Consider the following 15,297-nt stretch of genomic DNA (forward strand, 5'->3'; position numbering starts at 1 on the left):
AAACAAATAAATACTGTAAACACTTTTTTTTTTTTTTTGTTTGTTTGTTTTTTCCAGACACAAAAATAATCCCGCATGAAGGCTCGCACGACTCGCCCAAGCCTGCAGGAAATTATTCGAACACGTTCAGACATCTTTGGCATGCGTGTTACGAACGCCGCCGTCTGTTCAGCGTCTCGGCTCTACACGTTCAAATCCTATCAATCAATGTTCGGCGCTCGTCTGAAGGAGGAGGCTGGCAGACTTTCAAAGCGCAGTGGAAATCTTTCCACTTTGCTGCGCTGCCCATATGGCAGGATGTTCTTGTCGGTGTTCGGCGTGTAAAAACTCTCTTTCCACTGTTCATTTTTGCAGCCCTGCTGCCTTTCCCTGCAAAGAGACTCCTAATATTTATCGACTCGAGGTTTACATACGTCTGGACTTCAAGGCTCAGGAGTCGGCGGAGGAAAAATGGTGCAGTGGCCTTTTCTGCCACGAAATATTGCAACTTTCACTCTCTCTTAGAGCTCTTTGCAGAAAAGGGACTGATGCGTAGAATTAACCTTCAGGATGTCCGTGTTTCTCAGACGAGCTTTTTGAGTCGATGCGGTTTAAAAGTCTAAAGTAAATAGCATAAGGTCACCGGGGGCTTTTGTGAATGCGAAAGCGCTATTCCTTTCAGACAAAAACACATCTGCTTAAGAAAGACCGGTGTCATAATGAAGCATTATCGGGCTTTAAGTTAATGGCTGCAATTAAAGCTATTAAATTAAAAGAACGAACCAGATATCAAAGCCACTCCAGGAGGCGCGAAGGTTTAGCGGGAAAAACTATTCATCTATTCATCCAGCAGGTCACGTTTTTTTGAAAAAGTCCGACCTTTTTGACGATTCTTAACACGAGACGTTACGCAGAACCCATTTTACTTCTGCACGGTGACATTTTCGAGCGCTTTTCGCACCGTATTGTTTAAAAAGTAGTTGTTAAGCCATTAAATTTGCACCGAACGCTATTAGGCCGCGTATTATAGTAATGCGGACACATGAAACTCGCAAGGCTAAGCGAAATTCATTTTACGAACGTATCGGAGAGAGCTGCCAACGCAGAGGCCAGACGTTTGGAAAAATGATATTTCATTAGCAGATTAATCACAGGACGGCGCTGGAGCGAGGAAAGAGAAAGAAAGGGATTGTTTTAAACGACCGTCGCTGGTAAAAGGCAATGGTCGTATTTAATTCTATATCACCCTAATTAAAGTGTGTGTGATACGGCGAGCAATAGACACACAACACCAGCAGCTCTATTAATAGTCTGGGCTCACGGCCTGACTGACTTCACAGGGAGCAGTAACTCGGGCTAATTTTATTAATAAAATCATCTCTCTCCAGAATACCCCTTCCATTTCCCACATCATCCTTTATGGCTCTCATTTAGACATCAGCTCCTCTTTTTCTGCGCGCAATCTCTTAATGAATTACTGCACGAGTCTCTTATATCTCTACAACACGCTACCGCCGTGCTATACGGCTAAAACGATAACTATATAGCCACGCACAAACACACACGCTCACAAACGCATATATATATATCAAGATACCATTCATTCGTGTCAGGTTTCTACACTGTATTTGGATTTAATTAACATTAGAGTGGAATTTAATCTGTAATATAATAAAAAAATACAATGTTTACCAGTCAATTTTTAATTAAGCATCTTAAACGTTTAAACCTCGATGCTCTAAAAAACAACGGCATTTAAAAAAACGGCACTAAAATCACTGCAGTTTTCGGCATCTATGTTAATTATCGCAAATGGTTCAAAAAGGAGGTGTCCCATTTTGGTGTCAAATTATATTTCACATTAATTAAACAAAAGCACGCGCATAAAAAGCACGATAAATACAAGCGTCTGCTTCAGTGTTTGAAATGACAATAAAAAAATGGGTGAATTAAATGGGTGAAGTTCCTCATTTGTACGTCGCTTTGGATAAAAGCGTCTGCTAAATGACAAAATGTAAATGTAAAAATGCAAATGAAGTAACGTGTCATTGTCATTCAACGTGAAAAGATGTATGTGAAAAATGAAGTACTATCGGGAAATGAAAAATAAAATGTACCAATGCCAAATGGGTATATCCTAGTGGTTTGATGGAAATATTTAAATGACAATTAATTAGTATATTAGGGGTCACACTTTGATCCTTATATACGGACTTTTAATGTCATCTAAAAAAAAATATAACAAGATTTTTCAGTATATAAATTATGCGCAATGACGTTTTATTTACTTTTGTAAATGATGTAAAAAAAATGCATGATTTAAAAAAATATTTTATAAATAAATAAACATGCATGGAAGAAAAAACCTTGTGGTTTACAGCATAGCTGCACACAATTTATAACTAAAAATATATGCGCACTAAATTATATTTTCAGTATTGCTAATGCATTGCTAATGTAGCCACAGACATGCTTATTCCAAAACTAGTTCTTAAGAGTAGATGTTTTAGATCTAGAAGAAATTCAAGCCTTACAGCCAAACTTGAGCTTGATCCGTCCTAGTCAACTAACCTCACACTTTGAGACACATTGGAGAATTGGCTCATTTAAATGCACAGTGCAAGCATCTTTCTTGGCTTTCATTGTGCAGCTATAGATTTTCTCCTGCAAGGAAAAATAAGCAGAAAGCGTGCAAACAAAAACAGGTCGTGCAGTCCTACCTTTCCGACGTAAAGCGGCTCGGTCCCGGTGTATTCCTCCACCACGAAGAACTGATTCCACACCCATCCCCTCTTCACCCGTTCGTGGGACATGGGCCATTGCTCGGGACGTCTTCCCATCATCCCAACACTAGTCCTTACGGTCTGACCGGACAGCCATCCGCAGCACTGCAGGATTCCCAGAGTCACTGCCAAAACCCGAGCTCCTCCTCTCCAGCCGGGAGCCATGTTTGAAAACGCTCTCGTCTCTACATGGGGCAGAAGTCAGAAACTCGTTCAAGATGAAGCTTTCCACCCAGCCGTCTGATTGCTTGAGAAAAACTCCTTGACTCTGGGTTTGAGGAAGGTAAACGAGAGTCCGCCGCTGCTCAGCGAAACTATAAATCCAATAGGTTTTCGGTCATCGCCGAGGCCACCGGGTCCTCAAGAGGGCATTTAAGAGGAATCTTTCTTGAGAAGATGAGGCCGATTCGGTGATACACAGCTATAGCTCCTCCGTTTTGATATCTGTTATGGGTTTCTCAATGACGGGTTCCAATCACAAAGCCATTGAAGTCCTAGCAGTGCTTTAAGCTGAACAGTGAAACTGCAAACATGTCAAAAAGACGCCGTTTTATGGTTCAATCTAGGCAATCCCATTCCGCGTGTGTGAAACTTTATGAACGCTCCATGCTAACTGCTTTAATAAAAAGGGTGTAATCCAACCGTTTTCCATCTCATTTCCATTTGTACGTTTCGCATTCCCAACGACAAAAAAAAGGCAATCCTCAGATTTATGGATGCAAGATCTAAATCAGAGGCATAAGATGCTGAACATCAGAGGCATATTATCCCAATCTAGATCCACATGTCGTGGTAATTCATGACCCTCAGGTTTGAGAGTTTGACACGGTTGAGTTCGCGTCGACCTCAGCATCCGATCACCTGTAAAAGAGCAAAGATGACGGATTAGAAAAGCAAACAACCTTATGTAATGGGAAAAGGCCCTAAATGGAAAGTAGAGCTAACTACATAATTAAATGAGCAAGCTAAGTAGACGGTTTAATTGCTAAATAGATATTTAGCTGCTGGTTAACCAACTAGTTGTCGAAAAGAAAGGAAAGCTATAAAGTCATGAGAAAATAAATGCTATTTTTGGTATCTAAGTATCTACAGCACAGTTTTCACTGTTTTCAAAGTTAAATAATTATAATAATATTCTTTAGATTTTTAATATGTTATTTATTTAATAATAATGTAATATTTAAAAAAATAACTTAAATTATTTTTAATTCAATTATTTTTTCTATTTTAAATTTCCATTTGTTTTTGCTACAGTAACCTCCTCTTTAATATATTTATATATATATACACATACATAAATATGACAAAAAAAAAAAAAAAAACATATGTAAAGGGAAGAAGCACTAAACGGATACTTATAGCTGACTATGCAGCTTAAAAATGGGATCCAGTTGCAATAAATCAATAGTGGAGCAAACTGTATCGATCCTTGACTTCTTGTTATGGCATTCTCATTCCTGTTAAACAAATACATAATTCAATACATGCCACAGTGAGTTTGCCGTCCTCCCCGACATACAAAGCGCTTTTAGATCTAAATTCTTTGGTTTTCTCCTGGATTCCACAGAACTGCAGCAAAAAAAAAAAAAAAAAAAAAAAAAAAACTTCATTTAGGTGATCTACCTGAAAAACATTTCTCAAAGCAGAAACTTTGTGCTCAGCAAGAATCCAGATAATGTGCTAAGCCCAAGAGCAATGTCTCCTGTGTTAGAGAGCCAGGTGTGGCTGGAAAAGGAAAAAAGGGAGGTTTATATATCACGAACTTGAGCCCAAAGCATCTGTCTGCCGAGCTGCGGCCCACGGCAGGCGCTTACACTCGAGGCTATCTGATTAATTGCATGAGGGAGCACTAATTGGATAAAAGTATTAATCAATTAATTCAATCCATTAGAGCGGCAACCCTAACGCTTAAAACAAACACTGGTCAGGAAGGTGAAGATAAGCTATGGCCCCATTGTGCATCAGCCAGGGCGCCATTGGGCAGGGGAAATGATTAATGGTCTTTGAGGCTTTCAGAATAAGAGAAAAACAACAACATTTAGCATGGCTGAAATGTCACAACCTCAAGGCTAAAAGATTACAGCTCCTGCGGACGAGCACGGGCCAAGAAAGGCCCTTCAGGATATTGGTTGTTTAACCTCTGGCAGACGGTTGCTGCGGCTTCGCGTCTGGAGGAAGGCCAACGAGCCGTTTGCGTCGTCTAGCTAAGACATTCTTACAGAAGCATCCAGAAAGAGAAACGACCTTGTAAAGAGGGTGAAAAATTAAACACTCACAGCGAGCGCTGGGTTTGTAGCCCGAGGTGGACAGGATTTTAACTGCGCTACTGTACATAAGTACAATTTTCAATTATATGTACTTGAGTGTATTTTGGTAAACGCTCTCTGCTCCGCTTTGAACTGGAGAAATCCTCTTCACGCTTTACGAGACTGTAACGATTCTTAAACGAGCCGATTCTTTTCAAACGGTTCGTGAATCGCAATGAACGATTCATTCTTGAATTGGAATGATTTAATTGGATCTCTTATCGAGTCGGCGACTCAAATGATTCGGTCAGAGCGAGTCTTCGGTTTACAATTAGGATTCATTAGCTAACGGCTGTGTGATGTTTGTTAGCTAAAGCTACATTAACGATTACGAACTTTTTCCCCAACATACATATATTGTATATTTATATTTGGCAACACACATTTTGTAATTATTATGTACTATATAGAATCTTTGCAGCTTTTACTTGGCCATTTAATTAATTATTAGGTTTTGTCAACCCGGTCAAACACTCTAAACTTCTTACATTCATCCAAGTTTGGAAAACCCCGGGGTTTAATTAAAATTTATAATGTTGATATCAAAGACCAAAACATGTTTTCTTTCTCTGTGCTTGTTACATTTACATTTAACGGTAAGTTTATAACAAGTTAGTTTGAAAGTTATCTAAAAGTGAAAGCATTCAGCATGCATTACCTAAAATAAGTAATATACATATTGCATTGCTAACTACAATTTTCATAATTGTCGTAATGGACTGCAATTCGAAAAAGCAGAGTAATCTACCCAGCGCCGCTCACAGAAAGGCAAGGTTTGTACAAACAGCTGCCAGCGACATGCGCTAAGACTGTGAACATAAACGCCGAACTTCAGTCCAAGAGAAGATTAGAGGACTTAAGCACAAAGTTGCTCGAGAACCCGGTGAAACAAGCACGCACAGTATGTTTACCACCCCTGAGTGATGAAATCACCTCATTATCAGGAAAACAGTTAGGCCTGGTGATCTTCTTTTAGCACGAACCGAGAGAGATTTCCAAACAGGCAAAGCGAGAACGTCCAGACACCATTTGGTCGCATATGCTTTCGCTAGCACGCTAAAAATACCATGTGCAATTTACACAGTAATGGGGTCCAGCCCTATTGCAGTCTTATTGCACAGCGCTCTTGCTAGCATTTTAGCAGATGGTAAACACAGAAACCCCGACTTTGGTTTTGATCTTTATTCCTACAGATAAACACGCAGCATAGCTTATTGAGCTTATTAGCCACCTCTGGAACGAACCGTTGCGGTGCAATCTAGTTTGATAAAACGAATTTCAGACAAAAGGTTTTCTGCACTAACTGTTAGTTATTTTTGATGCTAAAGGACTGCGACGTGTGACATTTAGCTCCGCTTCAAGTAGCATTTCAGGTCAAGCGGTGATCCGGGTCACACTTCGCATCTATACACTGAGAGAAATAAAGTTCAGTGCGAACAACTGATCCTTAAAATATGCATGCGTGGACGGCCGACTACAAACAGACAACATCAGAAAGCCCCTAAAAAAAACCATTATGACTTCAAAACACACGCTCGCGAATATGCCAGTCAAAAGAATCAGTCAATCAATCAAAAGCACGCTTTTGCATTTCACTGATCTAACGTAATATTTCTCGTGTTTCCAATTAGCCTGCAATGTTCTTGTCTTGAAGAGGCAACTTCAAAGTAATGTTGTTTATTCCCTTTGGCCTCAAAGAAACACTATTTAGGGCAACTCAAGATTAGCTGGTTTTCGACTATCTAGAGTTTCCTAGTAGGCCTGACCAAATGCATATGATGAATTATAAACCATTTATATCAAATATTTTCTCTGGCTGAATGCACTCTTCTGATGTTACTTCTCTCAGCCCTTGGGCAGTTAACGGAGAAGAAGCACCAGCTAGTTAAAATTTTCCCTGTAGTTATCCAATCGTTGAAATTTTCATGATGAGTTTACACAACTCGGACCTTATTAAGATGTGGTATGGAGCGTAAACGAGTTTTTGCCTCTTTGGGGTCGTCCGTTTTTGGCCGTTGCGGAACAACGTCAATTAGCGAGTATCCGCGTGACGCCAACGCCGCTCTGATACAGTCATAATGCCTCCGCTACCACCCAAAACGCTATTGGCAAGCCGGACGCGCTCATTCGTGACCTATTAGGTCGTGGATTGATTATAAAACATGGCTGCTACTTCTCATCAGACGCCAGTCGGAGAGCAGAGGCCGTGACAGCCGGTAACCGCAGCCAGAGAGGAGACTGATCACCGGCGAGTGATGGGCTGCAGGCCAGAGAAAGAGAAAGCTCTCTCTCCTCCGACAATCTCCTTTTCACCTGCGCGACATCCATCGCTATAATGGGAATCACTGACTGCCTATTAGCTGCTCCCGCACAAACAGCCACAAACACACGCCACTCGTCGAGAAGGCTTTCAGAGCGCCGCTAGGACTTCGCCAAAATAGTGCACTTTGACTTTCGTGCCATTAACGGTTTTTATCAATTGAAAGCATCCTTGACAAATAGAAGTATTTATATGCTGTTATTATTTTTATTATTCGTTATTATTTTAATGCTACTGACGTCGATCAGAGCTTTTGGAAACTCGGTTAAATCATCGCGTCGCAAAATGATTCGTAGCGCTCCAATCTGATCACATATCGCTTTGATTCAGAACGGGATTTCATATATCATATATATATATATATATATATATATATATATATATATATATATATATATAAACATGCACCACTGAAGTTATTAAAGTAATAACAGTCAATATAATAGTTTAAATATATTTAAATATATTATTTAAATACATTATTCTGAATAGAATACAAACAACAACAACATAATACCAATAATAACAATTATGTTGCATTATATATAATTATGAATTATTATTGAAATAAACTGATTAATTGTTTATTAATACTATAATGCGTTTAATATACAGATTTATTGATAGAGCTAATATTTAAACCAGTACAATCCAACAACGTTGATGATAATTAGAAATGTTTCTTAAGCAACAAATCAGCATATTTTAATGAAGGTTAATGCCACACTGAAGAAAATTCTGCTTCGATCACAGCTAAAAGTTGCATTTTACAATTTATTCACTCGGAAAACAGTATGAAATTCACATTATCTGGCTGCTTTTTACTGCATTTTTTTAAATCAAATAAATGCAGCCTTTGTGAGCAGAAGAGATTGGTTTGGAAACTTTTCCCCGGCGTGACAATTATCCTTTTAATGGGAATCACTGACTGCCTATTAGCCACTTTCTGCACAAACGCAGCACTTGTTAACACTCCTATATATACGTTCTTCTTGCAACTTTGGGATCTCAACAAACAGAGGAGCGTGTCAGAAATGGCCTGCCTTTGTCAAAGTAGTTCAAAGTATTAAATGAGAAGAGATCCAAGACATCAGACTGATTAAAATCTGGGAGGATTTGAAAAAGAAAAACAGTATTTGGAAACTAATAGCCTGAGGTTAATAAGCTGTGCTGGCCCTCTTCTCCGGCTGTGCGGTGTTTTGATGTGTCATCCGATTATACATTTGCCAAGCGCTCCCCCAAGCATGTATCAACGCATGAAAGCTCTCATCAGAGACCGGACCACATGCTCTTCTAATGACTGTGGTCATATAAATGAACCCATACACCTTCACTACAGCCGTCCGACACTCACTAGTACTCACTACACAGCATACAGAGAGGATATGTACGTGATATTTAACGATGGTGGATATGCAATATGACATATTTAATCCTCATACATATGAGCTAACTACTCACAAGAACACAATGCAAAAAGATTAGCATTACCATATTCATTATATTATTTTTATTGATAATATATAACATTTAATTTAAAAATCTAATTTAATTCTTAATAACAATAATAATAAGTATTATTATCAGTAGTAGTAGTAGAAATAGAAACAGCATATATATATATATATATATATATATATATATATATATATATATATATATATATATAATATAAATAATATATATAATATAGGTTTATATATATATATATATATATATATATATATATATATATATATTTTTTATTTTATATATTTATTTTATTTTATAATAGCTAGCTATTATTATTCAGTCAAAAACACACTGTTTTAGAGGGAAAATAAACAGACCCACCGCAATTTTTTTTTTTTTTTTTTTTTTTTCATGAATTAAAATGAATATTAATTGAACGCATTTGGCATAATTGTCAGATACTGAGCAGGGCATTTAAATGAAGCATCATTAGCCTTAAAACACGCCAACTGGCATGCAGGCTATGGCGGCTATATAAATAATTTGCCACTGTATGCATAAACATAAAATTCAAGATGCATAAATAAATCCCCAACGTTTTCTTCCAAACACAGCTGCCCTTCAAAAAATGATTCAGCATTAGAGTCGCATACAAGATAATCACGTCACGCGCATAAAACCCAAATATTTGGGAACGCGGCGTCAATTAGCGGCACTCACAAACACCTGGACAGGCCTCAATACCTCCAGTGTCGCCTCACTCTTCCATTTGGCTGCGACTCTGAGCTCTAGAGACTGGCTATTATGCCCTGGAATGGGGATCCGGTTAGAAGTAGCCCTTGTCCAAGACACGCTGTTTCCTTGGCAGAGCGCGGTGAGTGTGTTGGAGGGGCCGGAGCCGAGCGGAGCGGGGCGGGGGTGAAAGTGGACCGGATTGGCAGACGGCGGCGGCTGTAATGGATTGAGCATCAAGAGTAAATGGTGCCGTAGCGTATGCTGTCTCTCATTAAGCCGCGTGTTTGCTTACAGGAAGTAACGAGAGGGGACATGTATTGTCACGGCCTTAAAAAAGCAGCATGGCTAATTACGCTAATTATAGTTCGCCGCTGCCTCCTCCCACATCCTCTCCACATCCCTCCCTTCCTGTGCGACGGCTGGCGACGGAAACTTCACCAAATCCATTAGCTGCACACTTCCGCTGTTGCTCAAAAGTTTGGAATCGAGCGTTTGTTGGTCTCTGCCGCTCAACAAGCATTTATCCGTCACTGTTTATTTTGAGCAAAAATTGTGAAAGGTTGGAATCATGTTTGTTTGGGGGTTTTTGTTCTGGGTCTGTTCTGCTCATCAAGGCCGCGTTAATTGAAATAAAAACTGTGAAAATTGTTAAAGTTCAGAATTCTGTTTTTTTGTTCTTTTTTTAGATGCTCACAGAAACTATTTATTTGATTAAAATATAAATAAAGAAATGTTTTTATTACTATTACTATTATGACAATTATAATTATTATTGTTTTTATCATTTTTTAAAAATAAGACTCTTCTCCTCATCAAGGCTGCATTTATTTGTTGTTGTTGAAGTAATTTTTATTTTTATTTTTTCATCAAGGCTGCATTTATTAGATAAAGAAAAAGTAAAAATTGTGAAAGTTCAGAATTCTATGTTTTTTAATAAATCTCTTCTGCCCATAAAAGCTGTATTTACTTGATCAAAAAAAAAACAGTAAAAATTGCGAAAGTTCAGAATTCTGTGGTTTTTGATTCACGTCTATTTGATTCAAAATAAATTAATTCTTTAAATTTGCGAATTTCAGGTTGGAATGAAATGTTTTATCAATACTATTATCATTATTATTTTTAATAAGTCTCTTCTGCTCATCAAGGCTGTGTTTATTTTCTAAATATACAGTAAAAAACTATAAAATATACTTTATTTTTTATTACTTAATTTAACTTTTCTGTATGAATATACGTTAAAATGCTATTTATTCCTGTGATGAAAGTCAGTTTGAAATGATCTTTGTTCACGTCAATTATATTTCACCGTACTGTATATTCATATAGAAATATGCCAGAATTTTACTGTATTTTTGATCGAATTAATGCAGCATTACAGCATGCAACATTCACATCTATGGTGACTTTTACAAAAATATCACTGGGACTTTGTTCATCACAAAACAGGTTCCCCAGATTGTCAAAATGGTTCTTTTACCTGAAACGTCTCCTCCGACGGCTTTGCGGCGGCAACAACTTTTGTAACCTTTATTTTTAAGAGTGTATTTACTTTAGAAGCCTCTACGCCGCTCGCATCTTTCTTCACCCTATTATTTTCTCTCTCTCAGGCTTTTCTCGCTGCCAGCTGCGCAATTACTCAGCGGCTCGTCTCACGGGTGACAGGCAGGAGCAAAGTCCTGGCGCTGACCGCTGAGGGTGGGCGATGGCCGACGGACGCTCCTGGCAAAGGCGCGAGGAGGTGGCCGTCCAGCTGACAGCTGTCCACGAGCTCCTCGGGGGCCCTCACCGGGGGCCGGGGCCTCTGCTTTACCGCTGCCAGACAGGGGTCAGAGTTTGGAGCGTCTGGCTTCATCGTTTAACCCCTGCTGGTGCACACGGGGACTGCAGCGAATCACACGCAGGTCTACGGAACGACAAGGAGCTGTGAAAGTCTCAAATGCACGACTTTTTATTTTAGCGTTTATTGTAAAGTTTCCAGTTTCTGTCTCCATTCATACGACACGCTCAACGCACGAAATTCAATGCAACTCTGACGGAATGTCATTTAAACGGTTTTTCATTTTTGTCAACGGCAAAGAAACTGATGCAACCTTACAAAAAATTGTCGTCTCTCTTTTTTTAGAGACTTCAGGTAAAAAACCCAACCTTTCGTTGGCTTGCACGAACGCCTTATTCGTTAAATAAACTGACATGAATCAGATGTAAACACACTTGCACACAATGGAAGATGACCTTGAAGTGACCGTCTACTAAAACAACGACTGTACAATAAAACATCCTAATCGTTCTTCAGAAGGACGTGAATTACAATCCCCGTAACAAGTAGAACTTACAATACTCACTTCTAAACAGCAGAGCGGTCATTATATCTAGTGCTCGTTATATGTCACTGTTTCAGGGGGAAAGAATCGGCTCATTAATGAGGGTTTTTTGTCTTTGCTTTACAGTAGAAACCTCCACGAATCGTTAAAACAAGATATATTTACTTGGGTAGCAATGCTGCATAATAAGACTTTTTATTCACAGATTGTATATTATCTTAATAAACCGCCACATTTCTGTTCACAAGTCAACTTAACAAAAAAACTGGCCAAACACACTATTATTAGAAGAAAATATGCAGAAATATACATACATATATATATCTGATATATATCTTCATATATATCTGATAATACTGACATTGCTTTAAACAAACAAAAATAAATAAATAAATAAATTATATATGTGTGTATTTATTTATATTTTGTTTGTATTATATATTTTTAAATTTTTGTTACATAAAAAATAATATATATATATATATATATATATATATATATATATATATATATATATATATATATATATATATATATATATATTTTTTTTTTTTTTTTTTTAATGTAACAAAAAATATGTAACTACTACATAAATAAACTAAAGGGCAGGAACATTGCTAAAACCTGAATAATAAAAAACCTGGCAAAATAAAAAAAATATATTTATATATATATATATATATATATATATATATATATATATATATATATATATATATATATATAAATAAAATATATTTAAACAAATAAATAAACAATAATAACGACAATAATAATAGCAGTAGCATATAAATAATACTAAAATAACGATACAGGGAGTAGAATAAATATACATTTTCTTTTTAATGCATGGAAAATTTATATTTATTCTAAAAAACCTAACATGTTATTTTCGTTCACACACAAACAAATAAATAAAGAACATTATAAATGTTAAATAGTAATACTTATTATTAAACATTACAGTTCAAACATAAAGAACATCTGTAAAAATCTGAGCAGCGATCAGGACTTATTGCAGCTTTAATTAGCCGTCAGACGAGACTTCACAGACAGATCCCAGCATCAACACTAGCATCCACATCATCCGCGGTTAGCACTAGCATCTCACTCTGCCCTTGACAGGGTGTTTACAGCCCCTCTGCGTTCGCTGTCAGCTCGCATCGGGACGCTCAACAGTTTGTCCCTGACATATCGTCAGAAATCATGATAAAGCGCGCAGACGACACGAGCGCAATTTGATTTGATTTGAAACACACACGCAGTCACTTCATACACATCTCCGGCTGTCTGAGTCCTAATATCAGCGCATTCAAAACACACAGAACGCATTTCTCATCCGGAGACGAGACGTGAGACGTCCTCGACAAATAAAAACACTCATCAATGCTAGAAATGCACATTTAAAAATTCACATAAAATTATTACAGCAATGAAAATGGAAACTGAAAAAATTATAACTTTGATGACGTACTAAACTGGGTTAATGAGTTAATCTTGAATATTAAAAACATTTAAACATGTTAATAACGCATTGACTCAAATTCATTTTAATGCCGTTAACTTTATTTTGAGTTTGACAGCCGTAGTAAAAATATTACTAAAACCTAGATCAAAATAAACATTAAAGCTGTAAGAAAAAAAAAAAATAATATATATATATATATATATATATATATATATATATATATATATATATATATATATATATATATATAAAATTAATACATTTTTGCTGAAGTATAAAAAAATACACAACTGGCATGGCAATTTATAAATAAGAAATAATAACAATAATAATGCATTGACTAATAATGCATATTTTGAGTTTGACAGCTGTAGTAAAAATATTACTAAAACGTAGATCGGAATAAACATTAAAGCTGTAAGAAAAAAAAAGTATTTTTATTAATTATTATTTAATAATTATTATTTATTATTTAATTATTTAATTATTATATATATATATATATATATATATATATATATATATATATATATATATATATATATATATATATATAAATAAAATACATTTTTGCTGAAGTACTAAAAAAATACACAACTTGTATAATAATAATAAATAATAAATAATAACAATAATAAAAAATATAATTATAGAATCACGGCACTAAAACGAAATGACATCGAAAAGAAAACTGAAAATACTCAATATTAATAAGTTTATTTGTAAGTATTAAATTGACAAAAACTAAGACTAAAATAAGGATTGAAGCAATAAAGAAATAAAAATTTGCATAAAATCTTCCACTAAAAATAAAATAGAAACAATTCAAAAAACATCTGAACAATTTAGAAATATTAAAAAGCAAAAAAATAAATGATGGAATTAACAAAATTGTGATTCAATGACATACGATCAAAAATAATAACGGGCGCAGAGATGATAAGAATGCTATTTAATTTGATTTGAAACACATGGAGCCACTTGATACGCTCCTGCAGCCGTCTGAACATTAATGTCAGTGCACTCAATATAAAGAGAAGGCACCTCTGATCAAGGGATAAGGCATTTCTACTGATCGACTCGTTTATTGACTGGAATAATGCAAATTGTAGATAGACTATAGCGCAGAATGCTGTAGTCATTTCAGTGCATCAGCATTGAAGGTTTAGGACTTTGTTAATGCGTTAAAATTTCAAAGCCTCGCCACAATTGCGTGCTCAAATCAGCGCGTCTCGCGTATTGATTCCAAAGAATGGCACAAACGTCTAAATTGCGGCACCGAATGAGATTTTGTCGTGACGCACGGCGCCGCGAAAGCGTCCAAATGAAAACCGCAGGCTTGATAAAGCGCAAACTTATTCAGCAAAACGGGACCTTTTGTAGCAGAATAAATAAGCCGGCGAAAGCCTATTGTGCGGATCCTAAATCTCGGCTATTCAAAATGCACAGGCGGCATTGTGCATAAACAATCCAATCGTGAGCCGCCGTCAACACGAGGAAAGAGGCAGCGCGTTTGACCGCTTCATCATTTTCTGCACGTCAGGAGCGCTAGCTGGAACATCTCGTGCTTCATCCCTGCTGAGAGAAGTGAGATCCCCATTAGGCCGGGATCGGTCAGCAAGGCCCGAGTTCTCACCTCAGCCCATCAGTCGAGCGCCTCCGGAGCAGGGAGGAGAAAATAAGCTGGGACTGGACTTAAACGAGGGGCTCGGGGATGCCGCTCCGCTTGTTTCACACGCTGGGGAAAATAAGGCAGGCAGCCCAAGAAATGCTCCGGCAAACGGTGGAAATGCATTCTCCTGTGACCTCCAGAGCCGCCGGCGTGGACAGGTTCAAAAATAACCGGCTGAGGAAACCCGGAAAGACCGTAGGAGGGGTCATTCGGATAAGGACCGCGCCGCCACGCAGTTCGATTGGATTCGGCGCGCGGGAA

General features: G+C 37.3%; 1 protein-coding gene across 2 annotated transcripts in view; it reads right to left on the reverse strand.

Annotated features, from left to right (window-relative positions):
- Positions 1-15,297, reverse strand: part of LOC122346370 (cadherin-22-like) — a 177,237-nt gene that overhangs the window by 89,902 nt on the left and 72,038 nt on the right. For both annotated transcript variants that reach the window (XM_043240956.1, XM_043240955.1), the window contains one exon: positions 2,700-3,623. In XM_043240956.1, the coding sequence (XP_043096891.1) occupies positions 2,700-2,927 (228 nt within the window). In that variant the 5' untranslated portion in view covers positions 2,928-3,623. The remainder of the gene's footprint in view (positions 1-2,699; positions 3,624-15,297) is intronic.

The sequence above is a fragment of the Puntigrus tetrazona genome, chromosome 6, assembly GCF_018831695.1.
Source record: "Puntigrus tetrazona isolate hp1 chromosome 6, ASM1883169v1, whole genome shotgun sequence".
Classification (NCBI taxonomy): domain Eukaryota; kingdom Metazoa; phylum Chordata; class Actinopteri; order Cypriniformes; family Cyprinidae; genus Puntigrus; species Puntigrus tetrazona.